Source organism: Lathamus discolor, chromosome 9, assembly GCF_037157495.1.
Source record: "Lathamus discolor isolate bLatDis1 chromosome 9, bLatDis1.hap1, whole genome shotgun sequence".
In the NCBI taxonomy this organism is placed as follows: Eukaryota; Metazoa; Chordata; class Aves; order Psittaciformes; family Psittacidae; genus Lathamus; species Lathamus discolor.
In genome coordinates, this window is record NC_088892.1 from 5,146,302 (window position 1) to 5,166,894 (window position 20,593).

Below are 20,593 nucleotides of genomic sequence, written 5' to 3' on the forward strand. Positions count from 1 at the left end.
CAATGAAAATAAATGAGCTAATCTGCTCTGCGATGCAGCGATGGGGTCCAAGGTTTCAAGGATTATCATTTAAATATTTCTTCCTCTACAGCTTTTGTTTTGTGAATCACCTCTTACAATAAATTACATCCAGAGGCAAATGTTTGCAGCTCTATCTGGGTTACATATGACCTCCTGATTTAGGGAGTTTGACATCAGAAGAAAGGTTGCCGCTAGCAAATATGCATGCAAGTGTATGCTCGTGCGTCTGACCGGCATCAGTCAGGTCAAGCCCACCCAAAGCTGATGCTGCAAACACTTTCCTGGTGCAGCTGGGAGAGGGGAGGAAGAGGTTATGGCAGGAGGCAGCTGGGAGGTTTTAGTCACATCCAGCTGCTCCCCAGCCCTTTGGGGAACCCAGCCAGGCCATTCATTCCCCAAGAGGTTCATCAGTTCAGTGCATCGCAGCAGCACCACCAAGGAGAGGTGTTAACTTCCTAAAGAACTTAAGCAAGCAAAACCACTACTGCCACCAAAAAAACCCCAAACAAAAACCCCACTCAACCACCAGTCCTGAGGAATCATGATCAAAAAATAGACTTCTTTTTCTCCACCCAAAATCAAAGGTCTGTCAAAGTGACAAAATAGAAGACTAGGAAAGGAAGGCAGGAGTCCTGGAAAACATCAGTAAGAGCAACAATGCACACAAACATTCAGTGCACGTTGGTGGGGTGTTCTTTGCTAGTGAAGAAATATAACTTGCTGAGTGCAATAGGCTCACAGGCTGAAGAGCAACAGCAGGAATATCAGCTTTACTCCGCTCTGTTTCACTGCTGCTCTCTCACAGGAACAACACCCACTGGGAAATTCTGATCAGGTACCATTCAATGTGAATAAATGGAATGACCTGCCTTTGTGAAGGATGTTGTCATGCTATGGGTATCAGATGCTAACCATATATGATTTTGTACAAGGTACATACGATCTGGATACAACCCTTGACAAACAGTTCGGGTAATCTCATCCGGCTTGATACTTGTTTAGAAGATGTGGTTCCTACCTGTGTGGATTACAGCTACTTAGCCACAGAAGGTCCAATTTGTGCTTAGCATGTGGGCAAAAGCTTAGTAAGGCAAAACATCAAAAGAAGTAAGATAAAGATTTTGAAAGAAGATACAGTTGAGAGGCACTTGTCAAGAGAAGCCTCACTGGTGTTGAATCTTCCCTCCTTGATGCTTGCTCACATGCAAGAGACAGCTCCCAGGTTTCCACATACAATAACCACTCCACAGTGTTCAGTATTCCAGTCTACAAATAACATTAGTCTTAATAACAGTTTCAGAAAATATTATTTTCCTTTACTTCTATGATTTGCATGAAGGAAGCAGAAGCTGCTCATTTTTCCCCCATTACTATTCATTTCAACCTCCTAACATGTGCCAAGGTGGAGATCGTTTTTTCCTCGCAAAAGACAACTCAACGCTTCTTGATACCCGAGCACTGAGGCAGTGTCTCCTGTAGCTGTCTCTTCCAGGGCCAAGCACACCCAACCAGGCAGGAGTCTTTGAATGAACACCCCACTCTGTTCAACACCACGTCCTATTTTTAAGCACCATGAAGATGGCTCAACTAATTTTCCTCTGAATGCTGCCTTATGTAGATGTCGAGAGTCACTAAACAGGTTTTGAATTATTATTTACCAGCTAGCTAATATTGATGTGATGATTTAGGGGGAATCAACATTACACAAGTAATTGAGGTTCTAGCCTGCAAACGCAAGCAAGGCAATTTCTAACTAAGCCTAGTCATTCCTGAAACAACAACAACAAAATCACATAATCCCACACAGACAAGAACCTCCTCTACATGGCAGTGGATTCCCTCCATTTCATACAGATTCTCTTAAAAAGACATTGCTCAGACATCTCATGGGCAACTGTTCAACGTTTTCCCTGGCTGCAGCTTTGCATACAAATCAGATCATTCCCAGTGCACAGTACGCCTGAGCAGACCTGCTTGGTATGCCTGACAACAGAAGGATTTTAGCGCTATGCCAGGGCTCGTACAATTTCAGCTAATACTCACCTCTCCTTCATTTCTATCAATAAACCCCAAATTAATGGATAGAAAATTAAAGACTGGCATTAGATCATCATCAAGCAAGATATGCATCTTCTCACATTGTCTGTGGTCTGTATTGATGCAATATGGATAAGTGAACTTTCAGATTAATCTTGTGTCCTGGGTTCAGCAGTAGCAGTCATTTTTCTCCTTCTTAGTAGCCGGTGCAGCGCTATGGTTTTGACTTTTAGCCTGGGAACAGCGCTGATAACACCAATGGTTTTAGTTGTTGCTAAGTCATGTTTAGCCTGACCAAGGACTTTGTGAGCCTCATGCTCCACCAGGGACGAGGGGAAGCCAGGAGGAAGCAGACAGGACACCTGACCCAAACTGACCAAAGAGGTATTCCATACCACAGCACGTCATGCCTGGGATGTAAAACTGGGGGCAGTTACCCGGAAGGGCTAGATCACTGCTGGGGTCGGGCTGGGTATCGGTCGGTGGGTGGTGAGCGGTTGTATTCTCTTCCCTTGTTATTTCCCTTATCATTATTACCATTGGCGGTAGCAGCAGTGATTTGTGTTATACCTTAGTTACTGGGCTGCTCTTATCTCAGCCCGTGGGAGCTACATTCTTTCGATTCTCCTCCACATCCCTCTGTGAGCTGGAAGGGAGGAAGGGGGGGAGTGCGCAAGTGGGCTGAGTGGCAGCTGGGCTTAAACCATGACATCTTGCCATATTAACGAAATGCTGCATTATGGAAGAACTTATTTCAATGCAGTTTTGACTTTCGATTGCTCCACTGCTCATGAAAGACTCCCACCCCCTAGTTCACAGCATTTAGATAGCTGCGATGTCACGTGCAGCGTTTATGGCAAACAGCAGACACAGAATCCAGGTAGAATCCCTGGTGGAACTCCTATTCTCCTTGTGATGTCATCTGCTCAGGGCAACCGTGTGATGGAAGCAAAGCAGATGTCATCCATCGGAGGAGAGTAAGTGCTTGCAGAAGCTGAGTGAGGAAACAGGAAGAACCAGGAATAATGTAGTGCTGTTGAAAATGGCTTCTGATGTGTGGCTTTGAGATGTTGTCCTGCTTTAGGGAAGAAAAAAGAAGGGAAAAACAGGTGTGGGAAAAAACAGTAATTACTGAGTATTACAAATGACAAGCAGGAATCTTGATACTGGAAATAGATGCTACGTACTAATGTTAGCCCAAAGTTCAATCTGTGGTAACACCATTCTTTTTCTTTGTGTCAAGAAGGGGGGAAGGAAGCGGAGATAACCCAAAAAGAGTAATTCCCACTTCCAGTAACTGTCTCTGCAGGAGGAAGAATCACTGGGTTTTGATGAGTTTAGGATCCCAAGTTATCAGAAATAACCTCAAATATCCTTGTATTTTGCACTAAATCCAGAATTTCATCTGACCAAGAACAAGCGACAATCCTTTCTCCCTCAGTGGAAAAATACCTTCGGGGCTGGTGGCCACAGGTTCTGTTTGAATTGGGACCTGGGGATTTTTCTCTGCAGACTAGTGCATATCACTTCCCCCAAAATACACTTGTGTTGCTTCTAGAAAATTAATTATACGCAGAGCTCAGCTCACCTGAATTCAGAATGAGAACAGGCACATTGAACATTTCCCTTATAATATTCCAAAATCTCAGACACTCTGGCTGACTTCCACATTTTATTTCAAAAGAGAAAGAAAACTATGTGCCCTGGCAGATCCGCACCAAAATCTATCCACACTGCAACTCCATATTGAGGACTTTTTCCTAGGAAAGCATCTCAAAGTACAACCGTTTCTTTTCAGTGTTGACAAACATTTCTATGGCTCCTGACTTACAGTGGTGGAAGGTCACCGGCTCAATTCACACTATTTGGGTCTCTTTTCCATAGACGGAAGGTCTCACTGAGCAGTGCAGTTTGGAGACAATGATCCATGAAGAGACACATGGCTTTCCTAGAAAATAAAGTCTGTCTAAATCATTTAAGCAAGATAACGCCTTCTTCCTTCATGCAAAAAAAGTGTCTTTCATGGCCTGTCTTATCTTTGTTATGAAAAAAATAATGCCTTTCATTCAAGCTACAGCACAATGATCTCGTCCTACTAGCACTAGACATTCCCTCTCTCTGAGCCCATGTCTCCTAGCATTGGGTCTCCAGCATGAATAATTGCTCTGCACAGGCCTGGCAATGGCAGAGTACAGGTTTTCTTGACATCTCCACAACAAACTCAGACTTCACCCCGTCTGGCTTCGTTCCCTCCCGGCGGTGGGTGAGCTTGACTCGGGAGATGCTGTGTTGTAGGGGTAGGTACTGAGTGAGCGGAGATTCGCGATGCAGTCACACACGGTCCTACAGTAAGGCCTTGGGTGACATGGTTTAGTGTGAGGTGTCCCTGCCCATGGCAGGGGGTTGGAACTGGATGATCTTAAGGTCCTTTCCAACCCTGACTATTCTATGATTCTACAGTAAGCATTTCTGTCATTATCACTCTACTGATCCACAGTGAAGCTCTGACAAGGGACTTCAAAATACCCTCACATCTGCCCAGCATCTGGGCTGCCCTCCTGTCTGTCTGACCTGTGGCCACCTCCATGAGCTGATCAGTTTCACATCCCTCCTCCAAGATTAGCTAGAAAAAGAAGCCATTTTTGGCAGAGCTAAATAAAGGGAGGGTGAAAATAGTTGGTCAAAGGTAACAAATAAATAATCAGGCTTTTAGGTCAGTTGTGATGAGCTTGCATAGTTCCTCATATAATACAGCCCAGATAGGAATGCTCACACTTCTAAAGCCCCAGGTAATGTACTAACAAAGAGAAGTGTGCAGGATCTTGATATTCTAACATCTGAAATCTTTAAACTGAAGAGAATTTAGATATGTCAGCCTTAGTCCAACCACAAACTCAGTACTTACCATAGTGAAACGCTACTGAATTCAATACCCCCTTTAAGACCCATCATCCCTCTGGCCTTAAAGTACATCGTATGCAAGCGCATCATGTGCAGTGTCAAGACAGTAAAGAAAATGAGATTTTTTTTCTCAGTAAGCCAGCAACATGCATGGCATCACAGCAACCTTCAGGACAGTCTCTTTTTAAGGGCTAGATTGCTGCCTAACCCAGACCTCCTGGATGAGCAGCTATCTCTGCTCATGTTCTCAGTCTCTACAATATACTCAGTTATTTGCTTTGTTGTCATGATATTTAGGATTAAGTTATTACATTTCCACATATTTCCCCATAGACATTTTCTTAAATAGTTTATGTTGGAGTAGCAATAATCCTACAGATGGTCCAGCTGATTGTTCACCTTATTTCTTTTCACTAGGGTAGGTGTGTAAATTAGATCTCTCTTCTCCAAAGTTTTCTCGGATGAATGATTTCATTAATAAGAGAAGAAACGGAAATCGATTCAAGCATTCAAAAGGCTCCAAAGAAAAATAATTTCCAAGTAAAAATAATTAAGGAAATTTCAAAGCACCGAGAAAAAAAAAGGACTTTATCTCTTTTCTATAAATCCTATCTTAAAAAAATAAGGGGGGGGGGGGGGAATATAGCAGCCTAAAGAAACTTGCCAAAAATTGCAAAATTTCACAGTTCGATAAATTGATTTTCTAGTGTTTCTTTCCTGATGCCTTTTTATGATAGCTTCATCCTCTAAGCCATTAAGAAATTTTGTTTGATGTTTCATTTTGAATTTCCCTTTCTAGTTCCATCCAAGTACTAAATTGCATGCAGCTTTTTATCTTTGCATCTCAAACAATACTTCCCTCCCCGTGATGCTCACACCTTTGGAAAACAGTTAGCAGGGACACCTTTGTCAGACCTCTAGCTTTGTTGAGCATCGCTGTTTCTGGTTCTCAAAGGTTTTGTGTCTTCTGCTGAGGAGGAGTGGTGGATGTAAGGTGTAAAAACAAACCCTGCTAAGAGGTACCTTGTAGAAGAGATGATGGGATGCATGTGTATGTGCGTGCATTCTTGCACGCTGGAGAAAGGGAAACCTGGAAGGAATTTGTGTTTTACTGACCCCACTGGTGAGCTGGCCCTTCCTATAACAAGATCTGCAAGCAAACACTTTTTGCTGAATAGTACCAAGTGTCACTGGCAGCAAATCATCCTATTCTTAGCTCCAGATAATTTGTAAGGACATTTGAAGGCATGTGCTAGGGCATAAATCATTCACAGTACACAATTGATTCATGCGAAATTTAAGTTAGTTCACTCTGAACTCCGAACAATTACCACTGCAGCGATTTTACAAAATGTCTCTTCCCTTGGGAAGAAAGCATCTAAATCAAGCTCAGTTTCGGGCCACAAAAATTAATGAGAGGTATTCTCATCTCAATGTGCAGGAAGCTGGGCACATAAATCCCCATGTCAAGATGAGGCTCGTGTCATTTTAAGCATTACACGAGCCCCAGATTCAAAACTGAAATTAGAAGCTCACCTGAACCATAAACCCCTCTTCATTCTCACAGCTGTTTTCTTTTCACTTAAAAAAACACAAACACATTAAAATGGTCAGAAAAATATGGGCTTATAACATCACATCTCCTTGATGTTGTGCCATTCCAGGTGAAGTGTAGTTACACCAGTTTTAAACAGGGTAAGCTGCTGTTCATCCAGCAAGCCACGATTCAGAGGTTGTACCTGCTTCTGTGTCACTGCCTTATCTGAAGGATAAGACAAACAGGCTGGGGACTCACAGGAGAAAACAGTGTCAGAAAAAGCAATGACACACCAGCACCGCCAGCCAGCATGCAGGGCGATGGAGCACACCGCCTCTCAGCAGCAAGTTTCCCCAAAGCAAAGTAACCCCGAACGGCAAAGCAAGATGAATGTGGGCACAGACGGACCGGTCCTCAGCCAAAAGATGAGGAACCGGGTGACTTCTCCCAGGTTGCAGCTTTCTCCAGACCCTAAACCACTAATACAGAGACCAGCAGCAAGACACGAAGCTCCAGACTGAGCTCTACTGGGGCTTTACCCTGGGCAGTGCTAACACAGATTGTATGGAATAGGGTTTCCAGCAGGAGAGGGTGGCAGCTTAGGTGATATTTAACCAAAAATGTCATTCTGAGTTAACAGAGTACCTTTACGTGTTGTTGCATTTATTTACAGCACTATGCAGGTATTACTTCTGTTAGCATTAGTCATTAGCAATATGCAACTTACTCCCTGTTCAGAGCACAGAAAACAATTTGCAGAATGAACATTTCTGTCCTGATTGACTTCAACAGCTACAAGAATATTTTCATCATCCAAGTATGCCCAGACCTGCGCGCCACGGGCAAGTTAAAACTTCCTTTTCCTGTGCTTGTCTCTTCCTTCTAATTTTCAGATATCCAAGATTTCCATCTCATGCAACAACCAGGGATGAGTTTTGCTCTGGCGTTTCCAAAGGCAAAGCGGCCAGGGACAAAGCCCCGCTCAAAGCCATCAGCTTTACATGCCCATAAAGTTACTGTGAGTATTAAAAAGGGTCACTGCGCATCCCCGACTTAAAATCTATCGCAAAACACCGGCTCTCCCAGGACCACAGGGAAGGGAGCGCGTCCTCATGCCCAGCACAAATGGGAGAGGTTGTTGGCCAATATGAGCAGCTTGGGGATGTTTAACAAAACCAAACAAATTCTCTTCCTGGACCAGGATCATCCCGAGACACCAGATGGTCAAACAGCCTCCGCCACTCCAACGTTTCCATCCCAGGGGCTGCCTCGGCACATTGGTGCCAGCCACCCCCCGCAGCCACCCATGGGCAGCACAAGGTGGCCATTGGAACCAAGCCTGCGGCGTCCCCAGCCCCAGCGCAGCCGACAGCACCCGCTGGTTTTCATCACCGAGTGGAAAAAGCCACCTCCTGCTCCGGCCACTGGGATGGGCTCTGCTCCGGCCCCGTGCTCAACAGCGAGTGACACCATAACCCTTCCCACTGCAGCCCTGGTCACCGCGCAGGCTGCTGTGAAGGGAAACCATTCAGGGGGTTTAGATAACTGGAGTGAACTGGGGAGAGCACTGGCGTCCCCCCCAGCCTCTCCCTCCAGCCACGTCTCCTTCGCTCTGGCCACACAGCAAAGCCCATCCAGGGAAAACCATCAGCAACGCTCAGGAAACCCACCCGTGCTCCCCACACCTTTGGTCGCCTCCCAGCTCTCTGCCGCAACCACCAGGGAAAGCCAGGAAGCACCGGGAGCTGGCGTCCCACCTCCCTGCCTGGAAATCCTCTCGCTGAAGGAAGGATTCGCCATCACCCCCTTCCCCAGGTCAAAGCAGAGCTCCTCACCCGGTGTCCCCATGAGAGCCAGGGCTGAGCCTCTGCCCAGGGCTGCTGGGAGGGACCACCCCGAACCACCGGGCACTGATGGGGACACAGCCATGGGCAGCCGAGCAGAGGGCAGAGCACGCAGGTCTGCACCTTGGGTAAGGCTGTGACTTATTTGATTGGATTAATTAAAAGGTTAATTAAAGGGTTAATTAAAACTTGCCTCTTTCTCCAGGTGACCCTCGCTGATGATGGGGACACCCAGGTACCCACTGTGGTGCATCCCCCCTGGTCACCCTCCCCATGGGACAGCATCCAAGGCTACGCCAACTGCTGGCACTGATCGAATGTTGCTCATCCACTCCTCCCCAGCACCATCCTGCAGCGAAATGTCCTATTTTGCTTATATACAGAGGATGGAGGAGCTGGTTTCACTGATAGAACTTCAGCTCTGGGGTTTGATGTGCCATGGGTGGGCGCAGAGTGGTCCCAGCACCACAGGAGAGGGATCCCAGCACAAGAAATGCTTCCTATCAAGAATACAATCTGTAAAGAAGAGCTCAGAATCATGGCTGCGCACCCAAGTGTTAATGTCATAAGAAAACGCTGACATCTCTTATTTTACAGCCTGAAGCCAAATGGGTCCACAAATTGCTTTAGAGTGAAGCCTTCCCCACCTCTCCAAGGGTGGCACAGCTGGAACCATGCAGCAGCTCCTCCTCAGCATACCGGCCAAGTTACCCCCCCAGAAATACATTTCTGCTTCAAAGCCGCTTTCTAGAGTTGCTTCATCATTTTGTCAGGAGAAAACCAAGGTAACTGTGTCCCAGTGGGGAAAAAAGCATCCCAACAATAACGGTATTCCAGAGCTCAGTGGGAAGCTCACCTGAGTCAAGCCAAAAATCTAACTACAGACTCAGCCCCAAGGTCTGAAATATCCAATAGTAGCTTTCCTGGCAGCACCATGAGGAAACGATGCAGAGGGAGAGCTGCTTGTTAAAATCAAGGCAGTGAGAACCATCTTTGTATTTTGGGAAATGTTTTGCCAAATGCAAATGAACAAATAGGCTCAGGAGCATCCCAGAGCCAGCCCAACACTGGGAACTGCATCAGGTAACTAGCGCAAGGACAAGTGCTGATAATTAAATCCAACCTTGTCACTCTGAAGTCCTGCACTGCAGCACGGTGACCTGCAAAAAGCAGCAGCCCATCAGGTAGCAAATACTGGTACGAGTCACCCAACTCCTACAAGTCACGTATTGTAGAGTTTGGGTGTCTCATACCTGATAACTTACACCCTAAGCTAAGTCACTTTTCTTTAACATACAAAGTGTGTTAAACCGCAGATTCCCCACATCTATGAGCAACCCCTTGTTGGCCTTTTACACAGCCTACACCAATGACCCAATCCAGATGTCTCCTCCAGGGGAAAATGATTTCCCTGCCTTTTAGGAAGAAATTGAAGGATCCTTATGATGGTTTTTGACCATTTTGCTACATTTCCCCCCAGTCTCACCATAGCATCATTTTACAGACAAGCCTTGCACCGGGGCAGTGTGCAGGGGCCTCAGGGGATGCTCATGGTGGAGCAGGGCTTAACCGCACACAGCACCAAGAGCTGGTTCCTCCCCAGCCCAGCTCTGCTGCAGCAGAGGGAAACCAGTTTGTGATTTAGCAAGTTAATCAAAACTTCAATTGATCCACTTTTGTATTTCTTTCCCCTTTACTTTCCAACAATTTAGGCCAATATTTTAATTAAATACAAAGGTCTTTCCTCATTGCGGGAAATAAATCACTTTCGGCATTTATTAGTTATTCATTTCTGTTTAAAACACATTTGATAATTCATTAAAGTACCTCAAAAATTAAATTCTTAACAGCCCCAAGCCCAAAATATATTTAAGAAAGAAAATTAAGCACGGTAATAAATAGTGAAGGATTCTGAAGCATGCGTTTGGCCTGTAGCATTGCAAATGTTTATTCGCAAGAATTAATTTGAAGCCAAGTTTGCACTGCCTTTGTCAGGAGCTGGCTGGGAGCTCTCAGTTACGTTACTGATTCCCAGCAGTTTGCCCTTCCGGTGGCATAGTCCATCACTGACAACCATGCATTTAAATCCATTGTTTCAGCTGTTTTGGAGTTTGATCATCTTCCATGAGGCACAGAAAATTAGCCAGACTGCTAAAGGATGTGTTATCCCTAAAGGATATGCTCCCAGTTGGCATGGGAGAGGACATAAACAAGTGTAAATGAAGGTACAAGAAACCCCATACACCGAAGAGAAGTCCCAGCCAGTGAGTTATGGCAGTTCCCCCATGCATACGGCAGCCCTCATGGGACATGGTGACACAGGGCAGGGGTTCTCTTCATCACCCTTCAGCAAAGCACATAAAGTGCTGTTCTGATTCGGGGAGGCAAGCTCTGAAGTGATTTTTAATCCTAAATTGCTGTCTAATTAGCAGGATTTAATGAGGGCTTTGCTATTGTGGAATTTACTCCAGATGCTGAACCCTGGAGTATCATAGCACATTAAACTGCAATAGATTCTGTAACCAGGATAGTAATGATGTGTAAAGTTGCATTTGCAAGTATACAGGTGTCCAAGTTAATTTGGCTGAAGCAGCATTCAATAGCTTTGAAAAATTCACTAGAAATATACACCCGATCTCTGCTTTGATCTCAAAATTCTTCCTTTTTTTTAAAAAAAAAAAAGAAATCAATATTTTGTGGATCTTTAGGTTTTTGCTCTAGCTCAGAAGGTTCCAAGCTTGCCTCTTGCCTGTTCCCATATCTGCAGCTGTTCTATTTAGCTGCACCAACTTTGCCTACTAAGGAAGAGCAAATGGAGTGCCATAAGAGGCCAGTCCCACGTTCTGGTATCACCAAACATTCTACATGAGGTGGCCCTGCAGGTCCCATACCGCAGCCCACCCTGCTCTCCCTGCTGCATCACCTTCGCCCTCCTGCTCCACCTTTCCCAACATTGATAATCCTGGGAAAAACTCGCCAGGGGTGCACGAACTCCGTGTTCCAGGAGCTGCCCCACCAGAGCCCTCCACTGCAGGCAGCTGCCTGCGCCTGCCTGTCCTTTCCTCAGTCAAGAGGAGCAGGAGGGTATCGGGCAGCAGGGGTGAAGGCGTCTCAATGCATGTCTCATAGAATCATTATGGAATCACGGCCTGGTTTGAACTGGAAAGAACCCTAAAGCTCATCCAGCTCCAACCCCTGCCACAGGCAGGGACCCCTTCCACTGGAGCAGCTTGCTCCAAGCCCCTGTGTCCAACCTGGCCTTGAGCACTGCCAGGGATGGGGCAGCCACAGCTTCTCTGGGCACCCTGTGCCAGCGCCTCAGCACCCTCACAGGGAAGAGCTTCTGCCTAAGAGCTCAGCTCATCTCCCCTCGGGCAGGTTGAAGCCATTCTCCCACATCCTGTCCCTACAGGCCCTTGTCAGAAGCTCCTCTCCAGCTTTCTTGCTGGCCCCTTTAGGCACCAGAAGCGGCTCACTGGCGAATGCTCTGCTGTTTGTGGGGTATGAACACCGAAGCGAGCCCACAGCCAGGAGAACAGCAAGTTGCGCTCAACAGCGCAGCCGCAGGAAAGACAATTAATAATGATGCTAACAACAATAATAACATAAAAAGCAATCGGCCTCCAGCGGCACCGTCCTCGCCCTGCACCCTCCAGCCGTAAGCGGCCTCGGAACGCTCTCACACCGGAGGAACGGCGCCGGGGGCAGCACTGCGGGAGCGGCCGGAGCGGGCACGGGCGCGGAGCGCGGCTTCCCTCTCCCGGAGGCACCGGGGAGCGCAGGCTCCGAGCGGGCGGAGCAGGAGCCGGCGGGGCGGAGGGACCGCAGCCGGCTGCAGCCGCGGAGATGCCCCTTGCTTCAGCACCGCCGGGACCCTGCACCGGCACCGCAGCGGGCGCGACAGGCGGCACCGCCACCGGAACTGAGCACGGGTTTAGGGATGCTGTGTCCCTGTACCTTACCGGTACCCATTTCTCCAGAGCAACGAACTGCATCCGTTCAGTGCATCAGCCCCCGTGTTACACTTCACCCCTCCTCCTATAGCTGCTCGCTCACCCATAAAACCATCAAATTCAGCCCAAAAGAAGGGGAAGACAACACAATACCTGCTGCTAACACCTGCTACATGATCAGCATCCTAGTTGAAAACCTCCAAACAAGCCTAAAGGCTCTCAGTACACCCAGCTGCCAGATTAGCAATGCACAGTGCTGAGTCAGTGCTCCACAAACACGGTTTTAACTCCCCTCAAAGCTTTTAGAAGTAAAAGCAAATGTAGCCCGCCTAAATCAAGAAGCACACAGCCCTTTGTAGACACAAATCCCAGCCATCTCAGCAGAGACCAGGACACAAACTGGGACGCTGACAGCCAAAAACATATCTGTCCAGGAATAAAGCAATTCACACTATTAGCCAGCATTAGTGCATTAAACTTCGCTTAGATGCTGGGACTTGGCACAGCACGATTATGGGGTAATATGCTTTGGATGCTAGAAATCTAAGAGCAGGCACCAAACTGGCTATGGAGAGTTAAAAGATTTGCACTGGGGCTGGAATTGCGAAGTAACAGACCAAAGGGGGAGCTGCGAGGCAGCCCTTGCCCGAACACTGGTGAAAACTGTCCTTAAGGAACAGCAGAACAGCAAGGGAAGAACGTGACCTGCACAGCTGGCAAAGCTTTCTTGTGTCTTTCAAGAAGCCCCAGCCTCTTTAAGATAAATTCTCCAGAAGCTCTGGGGGAGAAACTGAAACAAAAATTATTACAAATACAGTTAAATCCGTATTTGGGGCAAATACATCAGCAGACACTGGCTATCTCTTCCTGCTACAAATTAGGGCTTGGGCAGAGATGTGTCGAGGTGGAAATGCCATGACACATATTCTGCCCCACTAAGGAGGTACCACATTCAGTAATAAGACTTAACCTTCACTTCATTAGGGAGCAGTCTGAAAAGAGCACTCTTAATTCTGGATTTCAGCTAAGACCAGTGTATCATTTAACTGCCCGTCCTTACCTCCTGCTCCCCATCCTCAAGGTCCATCACTGAACAGCTTACACTCAAGAATTAAAACAGTCGCTCTCCTTAGTCCCAGCTCCTCAGTGTCCAGCACAGCAGGTCTATGCTGCTGGTGATGATGTGAAGTTGACCTGGTGACTGCCTCCAGAACACTACTCAGCTGAATAAGCATATTTTTAGTATCTGTGACAGCATTTTCTTCACCTTAAAACATTTCCTACCCCATAAAAGCACAAAACACAGATGTGGGAAGGTGCCTCTTACAATCATAAAGCTCCACGGATGAATCATGGGGAAAACAGCTTCCAAGAACCATGTCTGCAGGAAAGCAGAATGAGCAGGATATGACTGACGAAGAGCTCAGTGCTTGTTTAGTTAGCTCCTGCTTTCCCTTTCCTTCTTCACTTACCAGTTTATTAATTAAAATAGTAAAGAAAAAGCTGAAGCACTCGATCCTCCCCCAAATTGCTGAGGGGTTTGTGTGCAGGCAACTCCACCACTGACAGGCCCCAATGCACTTTTAGAAGTGTCTTGTGTCAGCAAACAGGAGCAAGTACAAGGAGATAGACTTCATTCAGGCAAATTGTGGGAAAAAAAACTATTCTGTGTTTTTGGACTGAGAGGGTAACTGAAAAATAAGGCATCTGTAACCCATTCTGAATACAAGCAGCAGCATTAGTTACCAAATTCTATGATTCTATGAAATACCTTGGAAGCATTTTAACATCAACTGTTGTATCGCAATCTCACCTTATAGTCCCATGAAGGGGATTATCAACCGCATACTGAGCTGTTCCATCACCTTGTAGAAGGGATACCAGCGACATTCAGCTTCACAGCAACAGTTGGGGTATAGGACAGAAGTGTTCAATAATCTGCAGCACTTCATCAGCTTAAATGCAAAGCCAAAGCGGCGTTGGGAGGCAGAGCCACCTCCTGCAGCTCCTGAGACCTTGCATGGTGAAAGCTGACACATATGCTCAAATCTGAGCAGTGTGCAGGTCACTGGCTTTAATGTAATCATTCCTAACACAAGCACCTGTATCCCAAGGACCAGATCTCTGCAGAAAAACTATTTCCTCTTTATAGATTAAGTAAGATCTGAATAGATATTTGAAAAACAGCAAGGTAGATCATCCCACCCTAAAGTAATACATCAATCCTACTGGTGAATGGATGTTTTATTGAAAGTGTGGCATGAAACACTTGACTGAGTATAAATTTATAAACAGCTCTTGATGTATGAGAGATTTTTGGCAAGGTTTCCCAAATAATGCAATTCACAGTAGGGTTAGTTTAGGAATGTCTGCTCCTTGCTTTTGATATCAATTTAGAAAAAAGGAGTTGGTGAACTTCCAAATCATAGATGATGGATTTTTGTAAATTATAAAATATTATGAATTTGCAATCTTTTTATTCTAATACTCAAGGAACTGCCAGCTATTTAAAACTGCACCTTTATCATTATTCACAAAGTTTAACAAAAATAAATACAATCTTGAGGTTGTCTTTGGCATGTCATAATTCAAGGCAACAGTGCAAAGAAAAACAACACACCATACAATGCACTACCAGAGTCAGCCTTACAACAAGAGAACGTAGTACAATGCAAACTTTAATGTCAATATATACAGAGCTTTAAAGAAAACATTTGTTTTTAAAATTAAATGAAATAAATACAGTATGATACAAAATCCACAATATGCTCAGAGAAAGAAATGACAGTTACAATATCTGATAACGGGGACCTTTTTGTATAGTTTCATCTTTGAAGTACCTCAGAGAGCATGTAATTCATTGCACACCATCTTCAATTAATGCCCTTTCGTATACTGAGATTTATAGCCAGTCACGTGCCAGAAGACTTTTAGCTCTAATCAGAGTATCAGTGCAAGATGCCAAAGTGCTTGGGATATTATGACAATGCAACTACTTAGCAAACGCTGCTCATAAGCCTAATGCAAATCACACAAAATAGGAACACTTTGTCCTGCAAAGGAGATCCACCTTGAGCATCTTTTTAGTTCTCACATGGAAAAAAAAAACCCACCAACAAAGAACCCAAAAGAAGATTCAATGTTATTCAAACTTACTATTGCCCAAATCTTACTTAAGATACATAATCTATTAAGTATCTTTTAAAGCTTTCGAAGAAAGTTTGCTTTCATCACACAGGAAAAATCTCAAGAAAAACAGTCATCTATTATTTGGGGGAGGACACTCTCCTAATTACATAAGTTCGGATAATTCGAGTCAGCTTTAGCTATACATTAAGAGTGGGGGGTTTAAAATCTGTATTCATTCTTCTAATCCCAAAAGAAAATGTAGGTTTAACACTAACATAATTTGGGGGAATAAAGTTTTAAAAAGCACACTGACAAACAGCATTCTTAACCACATGGGTGTTAATGCAAAAGGATGGTACGGTATGAATGACAGCGCAGGCATGCTAACAACAGGTATCAATACACGCCCAAGAAAGTTTTAGGATGAACTTTCAAGGAGATCTTTAACTTTTTAATCACCTAGAGCTCCCATAAGATTACATAAGGACTTTTACCACAGTTTCCGAAGCCTTCTGAAAACTTAAAGAAAGAAAAACCTGCTCCTCCCTTCCCTCCCACAAATATTTATGAACTTCTCATTCTGGATAGGACTAAAAAAAAAAAACAAAACACTTAAGTGCTACAGAAACGCATAAATCCCCATGTTTGCATTGATATTTGAGCCTAATTTCATTGATACAAATCAAGATTACTACTACAGAACTGTGTAATTCTTTTAACTCAATTCTTACAAGCTATTCCAACTTTTTAACTGCAAAATCTGAGGACAGAGTGCAAAGCACTGGATGCAGCAATCTGTCACTGCAAAATTACCAGTTTATAAGTATACTGCAAGTAACTTCTAGCTGTTCAGGACTGCTACAGATAATTTTAACTATTGGACATGTAAAGATCAGCTTTGGAAAAATGAATTGAACTATGGAAGATGGAATTCAAGCTTAACATGACTCACTTGGGTCTGGTTTTGGATGCCTTCTCTGGATGCAAGGAGAACATTTAAACCATACTACAAGACAGGTCTCAAACGGTCCTTCTCCCTTAGACCACCTACAACTCAGGCTCTTCACATGGTCAAAGTAAATATCCTAGTTTTAAGCATAGTAGAAAAGAAGCTTCACACAATATGATAACAGCATTGAGACAAACACAAGCCACAAAGGAGTGGCTTAAATGAATCCCCCTGTGGCAATGAGTATAGGCTCTTTCTTACACACCACTGGCTGATATCGATTCCACTGCATAGATTTTGGCTATGTAACAGGAATACAAAAGAGTTGCCCACTTTTTAACCAAAAGGATAAATGAAGACAGAAACCACGATATCTGAGGGGTGAAAGAACAGCACAATAGGCCATAAGCCTGCTCCAGCTATAGCTGATGTCTCTGGAAATCTTCCTTCTTCAGAGAGAAGTTACCAGGTTCTATATGCTCTTGAGAACTAGCATTTATTTATAATTGCCATCACCAAACATCAGAGCAGAAGCTATTTTGCTGTCAGTAACAGACAAAGTATTATATCACTGAAGATAATACTTAGTTCTCTGGAAATCCCTTTGAATACTTAATATGTATGCCCATTTCTTTGTAATGACAAGTCTTTATCAAAGAAAGTAGCATTTTTTTAAAAAAGTAAATCAGTAAGAAAGACTGTAACCGTGAACAGTGTAGAGATGATACAAAAGGGAAACAATTTACACTAACCTTTCCCTCTACTAGCCAAGAGCATGTTGGAATTGAAAGAACACCGAATTTGAACATTTAAGTGATAATGCAGACCAAGCTACTTTTATACCATTACTTAGCTGAACAAAACCCATGTTTGGGAAAAAAGAGTTTTAAGTATGCAAGAAATTAAAAAAGGAAGTATCAGAGGAGAAGAACATGAAATACTACAGAGTTCAGTAAACTGCAAGGGAACTCTTCTGCATCCCTGCATATCCAAAATGCTTCAAAGACTGATATGCTGAATTATTCATAGTAAGTGAACTTCCCCCTCCAATTAACAATTACAACTGGAATACCAGGGTACACTGGCCCCTCAGATAGAACAAAAGTGTTTTTCTACATATTTGCCTTGTGATGAGACGAATTTGTAATGCTGCAGTCACTGAAACCTTGCTTTTACCCCAGGAGTACCACTTGCACTAAAAGCTAGTAATGACAGAAAAACAGAAGGGACTACTTTATAGAAGATAGTTTAAATTCTTTGCTAGGAATCAGAACATCCATCTTGTTTGTGTACTTTTACCACCTGTGTGTTGCACACCAAGAACTTACGTACCTTCAGCTGCTTACAACTCCTTTTGTGCAAAATGCTTTTAAGGTGCTTATAATGTGGTGCTTCTAAGCAAGCTAAAAGAAAATACCAGTATAAACACTGTTAAATGATTCATGAATAAAGCCATTAAAGACCAGCTGCTGCCTTATGGGAAAGGTGAAGACAACTCAGGTTTGACATTTTAGTTGTGTTCTGCACCTTGCATTGCCCTCTATCCCTAACAGTTTTTACTACTACAATTCAACCCAAACTACCTTGGCCTTAGCTCAGGGGGCTTTATTTCCACCACTTTATTGGGTTTTTTTCTTTTTTTTCATTAGAATGAATCCATATTCTTCTGGCAGTCAATTGTGACTTTACAAAAAAATTTATACCAATAGCCTGAAGAGGCTTACAGGCATTCTTGCTGGCAAAGGTCTTCAGTAATGAGTAGAAGGATGAACCAGCTGCGTAAGGGGCAGATTTTGTACTAAACAATAAGCTTTCCAGGCAGCAGTTGTGCTCTTTGATAAGCTTTCAAGCATTTCAAGCAGGCACCTCAAAACTAGGCACAAATGGCCCCTAAAGCTTCCAACATCTATCAAACACTCAAGAAATTTAGTATGGGGTATGTTCTGCATGATACAAATAGCACACCTATGCTATATTCATTAAGTCTCAAATCTACACATATTCTTACCTAACTATTTGGCCAGATAACTTCCATCTTCCCCCACCACAACAGAAAAAAGCAGTTTATCTAACAGTACTTCCAATGTCACCAGGTACTTCACAGGTACAAGCGAAAACCAGCCAGCATCCTCTGCCTTTTAAGATCAGAGTTACTACTCCCTCTCTTGGCAGTCAGGCCAGAACTCTCCCGAAAGCTATTTTTTTCCTGTCTCAGAATGCCAAGTTCTGCCTTCACTGGCGTCTTGTAATCGGCTACCGAAGGTACTTGGGACACGAAATTCAACAATGGCAAATCAGTCCAAACTACATTTGTTTTTTTGGTCACTTGGATTCTCTGCACACAGTCTAACTGTGGTCACATATACTTAGTATCTAAAATGCATCCCATTCTACCATGACACTACAACTGCACAGTAGTTGCTACAACTTTTGAAATACTTTTAAGCTCATCATCCCTGAATGCACTCGCTCCCAGTCTAAAAGCAGTTAGCACTGATTTTGAGTCAGAAAACCCCAAGATAATTCTGGCTCTGAAATTCACTTCCTTCACATCACAGCACCCAGAAACAGCTGAAGTTCTAACATCAAGACTGAGAGGGTGAAGAACTGCTGGCGACAGGATATGGTCAATAACTTGTCCATAACTGTGAAATGTCCTGGTGAGAATTCCCTTATCTGGGCACACTGCAAGGCTTATTTATTTTCCCGACCTACCCCTACAGTTAGGCAATTAGAATTTTGCATTTATGTTCTGTAATATTTGTACATGCGGCAAGAGATTCAGATAGAAGCAATGTCCTATAAAAATCAAATAAATAAAAAATAAAATCCACGTGCCAAGTTTGTTATAATAAAGTGTCAGTTTGCCTTATATACCAAACAAACCTAATATTGTGTCTATTCAGTGGAAACAACTGCCAAGGAAACAGTAATATAGTCCTTGCACTAATGGATAGACAAAATAAATAAAAGTACTGGATTGAATGATGTCTTAAAGGGGTACCAATGTTATTGACATCCTTAATTCTGGCAGTTTATACACATACTTTCTCCAGCTCAGTGCAGGACACACTACCATTCATGGTAACAACTAGAAATGTTAATTTTCCTGTAAGAGGCTATTTGTTAACCACCACTTCTTTTGGGTCAGAAGCGATCAAATTAAGCTTATGGGTAAAGTGCAGAATCTTACACATCCCTTTTGTTTGTATTTTCACATAAACTTATCAGTTACTGGCACCATGCAAAAACAGACCTTCCAAATTAACACTAATGCATTTAACACTGGCACAATACATTAGTCAGCTTTTCATAATAGTAGTGAACAAGTTAATTAAGTTAAATGAGTAAGTGCCCAATTACAAAATTAAGAATTTGTCCTTCACAACAGGGTCTAATGGTGTGAAGAAAAGAAAACTTACACTGACACTTTATGTACAACTTGGTCATTGGCAACGGTCCCCTAAACCATTTTTTAAATGAACCCAGCAAAACTATACAGAACGTGAAAGAATATTTGCAACAGATCTCTTAAAGGACAGTGTAGAGAAATTCATCATGGTGTACCTGATGTTTAAATTAATTTAACAGATACGGCCTGTAAAACAACACAGTATGAACCTGTGGATTTTTTTTTTCTTTTTAAAAAAAGGACTTTTACAGAATTCAAGTAGTGTAGCAGGAAACCATAGATGCCTTTTGATCACAGGTCAGGCAAAATAGAGCCACTTATCGGATTTTCCCCTTGCTTCTGTTTGCTAAGGTGTCCCAGTGGATCTATAAGTCTGTTGATGTTAGCTTTTTCATGCTCCGTCGCTGAGCTAAACTGGAGGCTGCAACAGGCTCTAACACTGGCTGAAATGTCTTGTGATTCAGTGCAGAATATGTAGCAGCCATGGCTCCCTAGAGAACAATGAAATACAGGAAAGCCTGTAAAGGTCATTTTAATAAAAAAATAAAGAAAATAAATTCTTAATTAACGCTATAAAAAACCCCACAGGACTTAAGGCAGGTCATGTGTGGTCTCTAAAGTTTGTTTTGAAAAACAAACAAAAACATTTATTGCTGCATCCTTCAGGTGTCTAAACACAGGTGTCTGACATTTCTTATTCTTTCCTGCATATTTCTTTTACATACCTTAGATGTAGAAGTCACCTTTCAGTATGGGTCAAAATTAGTACCTTCCAAGGACATGAGCATCAATTTAACAAATACAGCCATG

General features: G+C 43.6%; 1 protein-coding gene across 4 annotated transcripts in view; it reads right to left on the reverse strand.

The window, feature by feature from the left end:
* Window positions 1-3,881: 3,881 nt before the first annotated feature.
* RPS6KA6 (ribosomal protein S6 kinase A6) overlaps window positions 3,882-20,593 on the reverse strand; it is a 52,916-nt gene continuing 36,204 nt past the window's right edge. For 3 of the 4 annotated variants that reach the window (XM_065689442.1, XM_065689441.1, XM_065689444.1), the window contains exon 22: window positions 14,951-20,274. In XM_065689442.1, the coding sequence (XP_065545514.1) occupies window positions 20,149-20,274 (126 nt within the window). In that variant the 3' untranslated portion in view covers window positions 14,951-20,148. Of the gene's footprint in view, window positions 4,007-14,950; window positions 20,275-20,593 lie in introns of those variants that run through there. The other variant, XM_065689443.1, reaches the window with a different exon arrangement.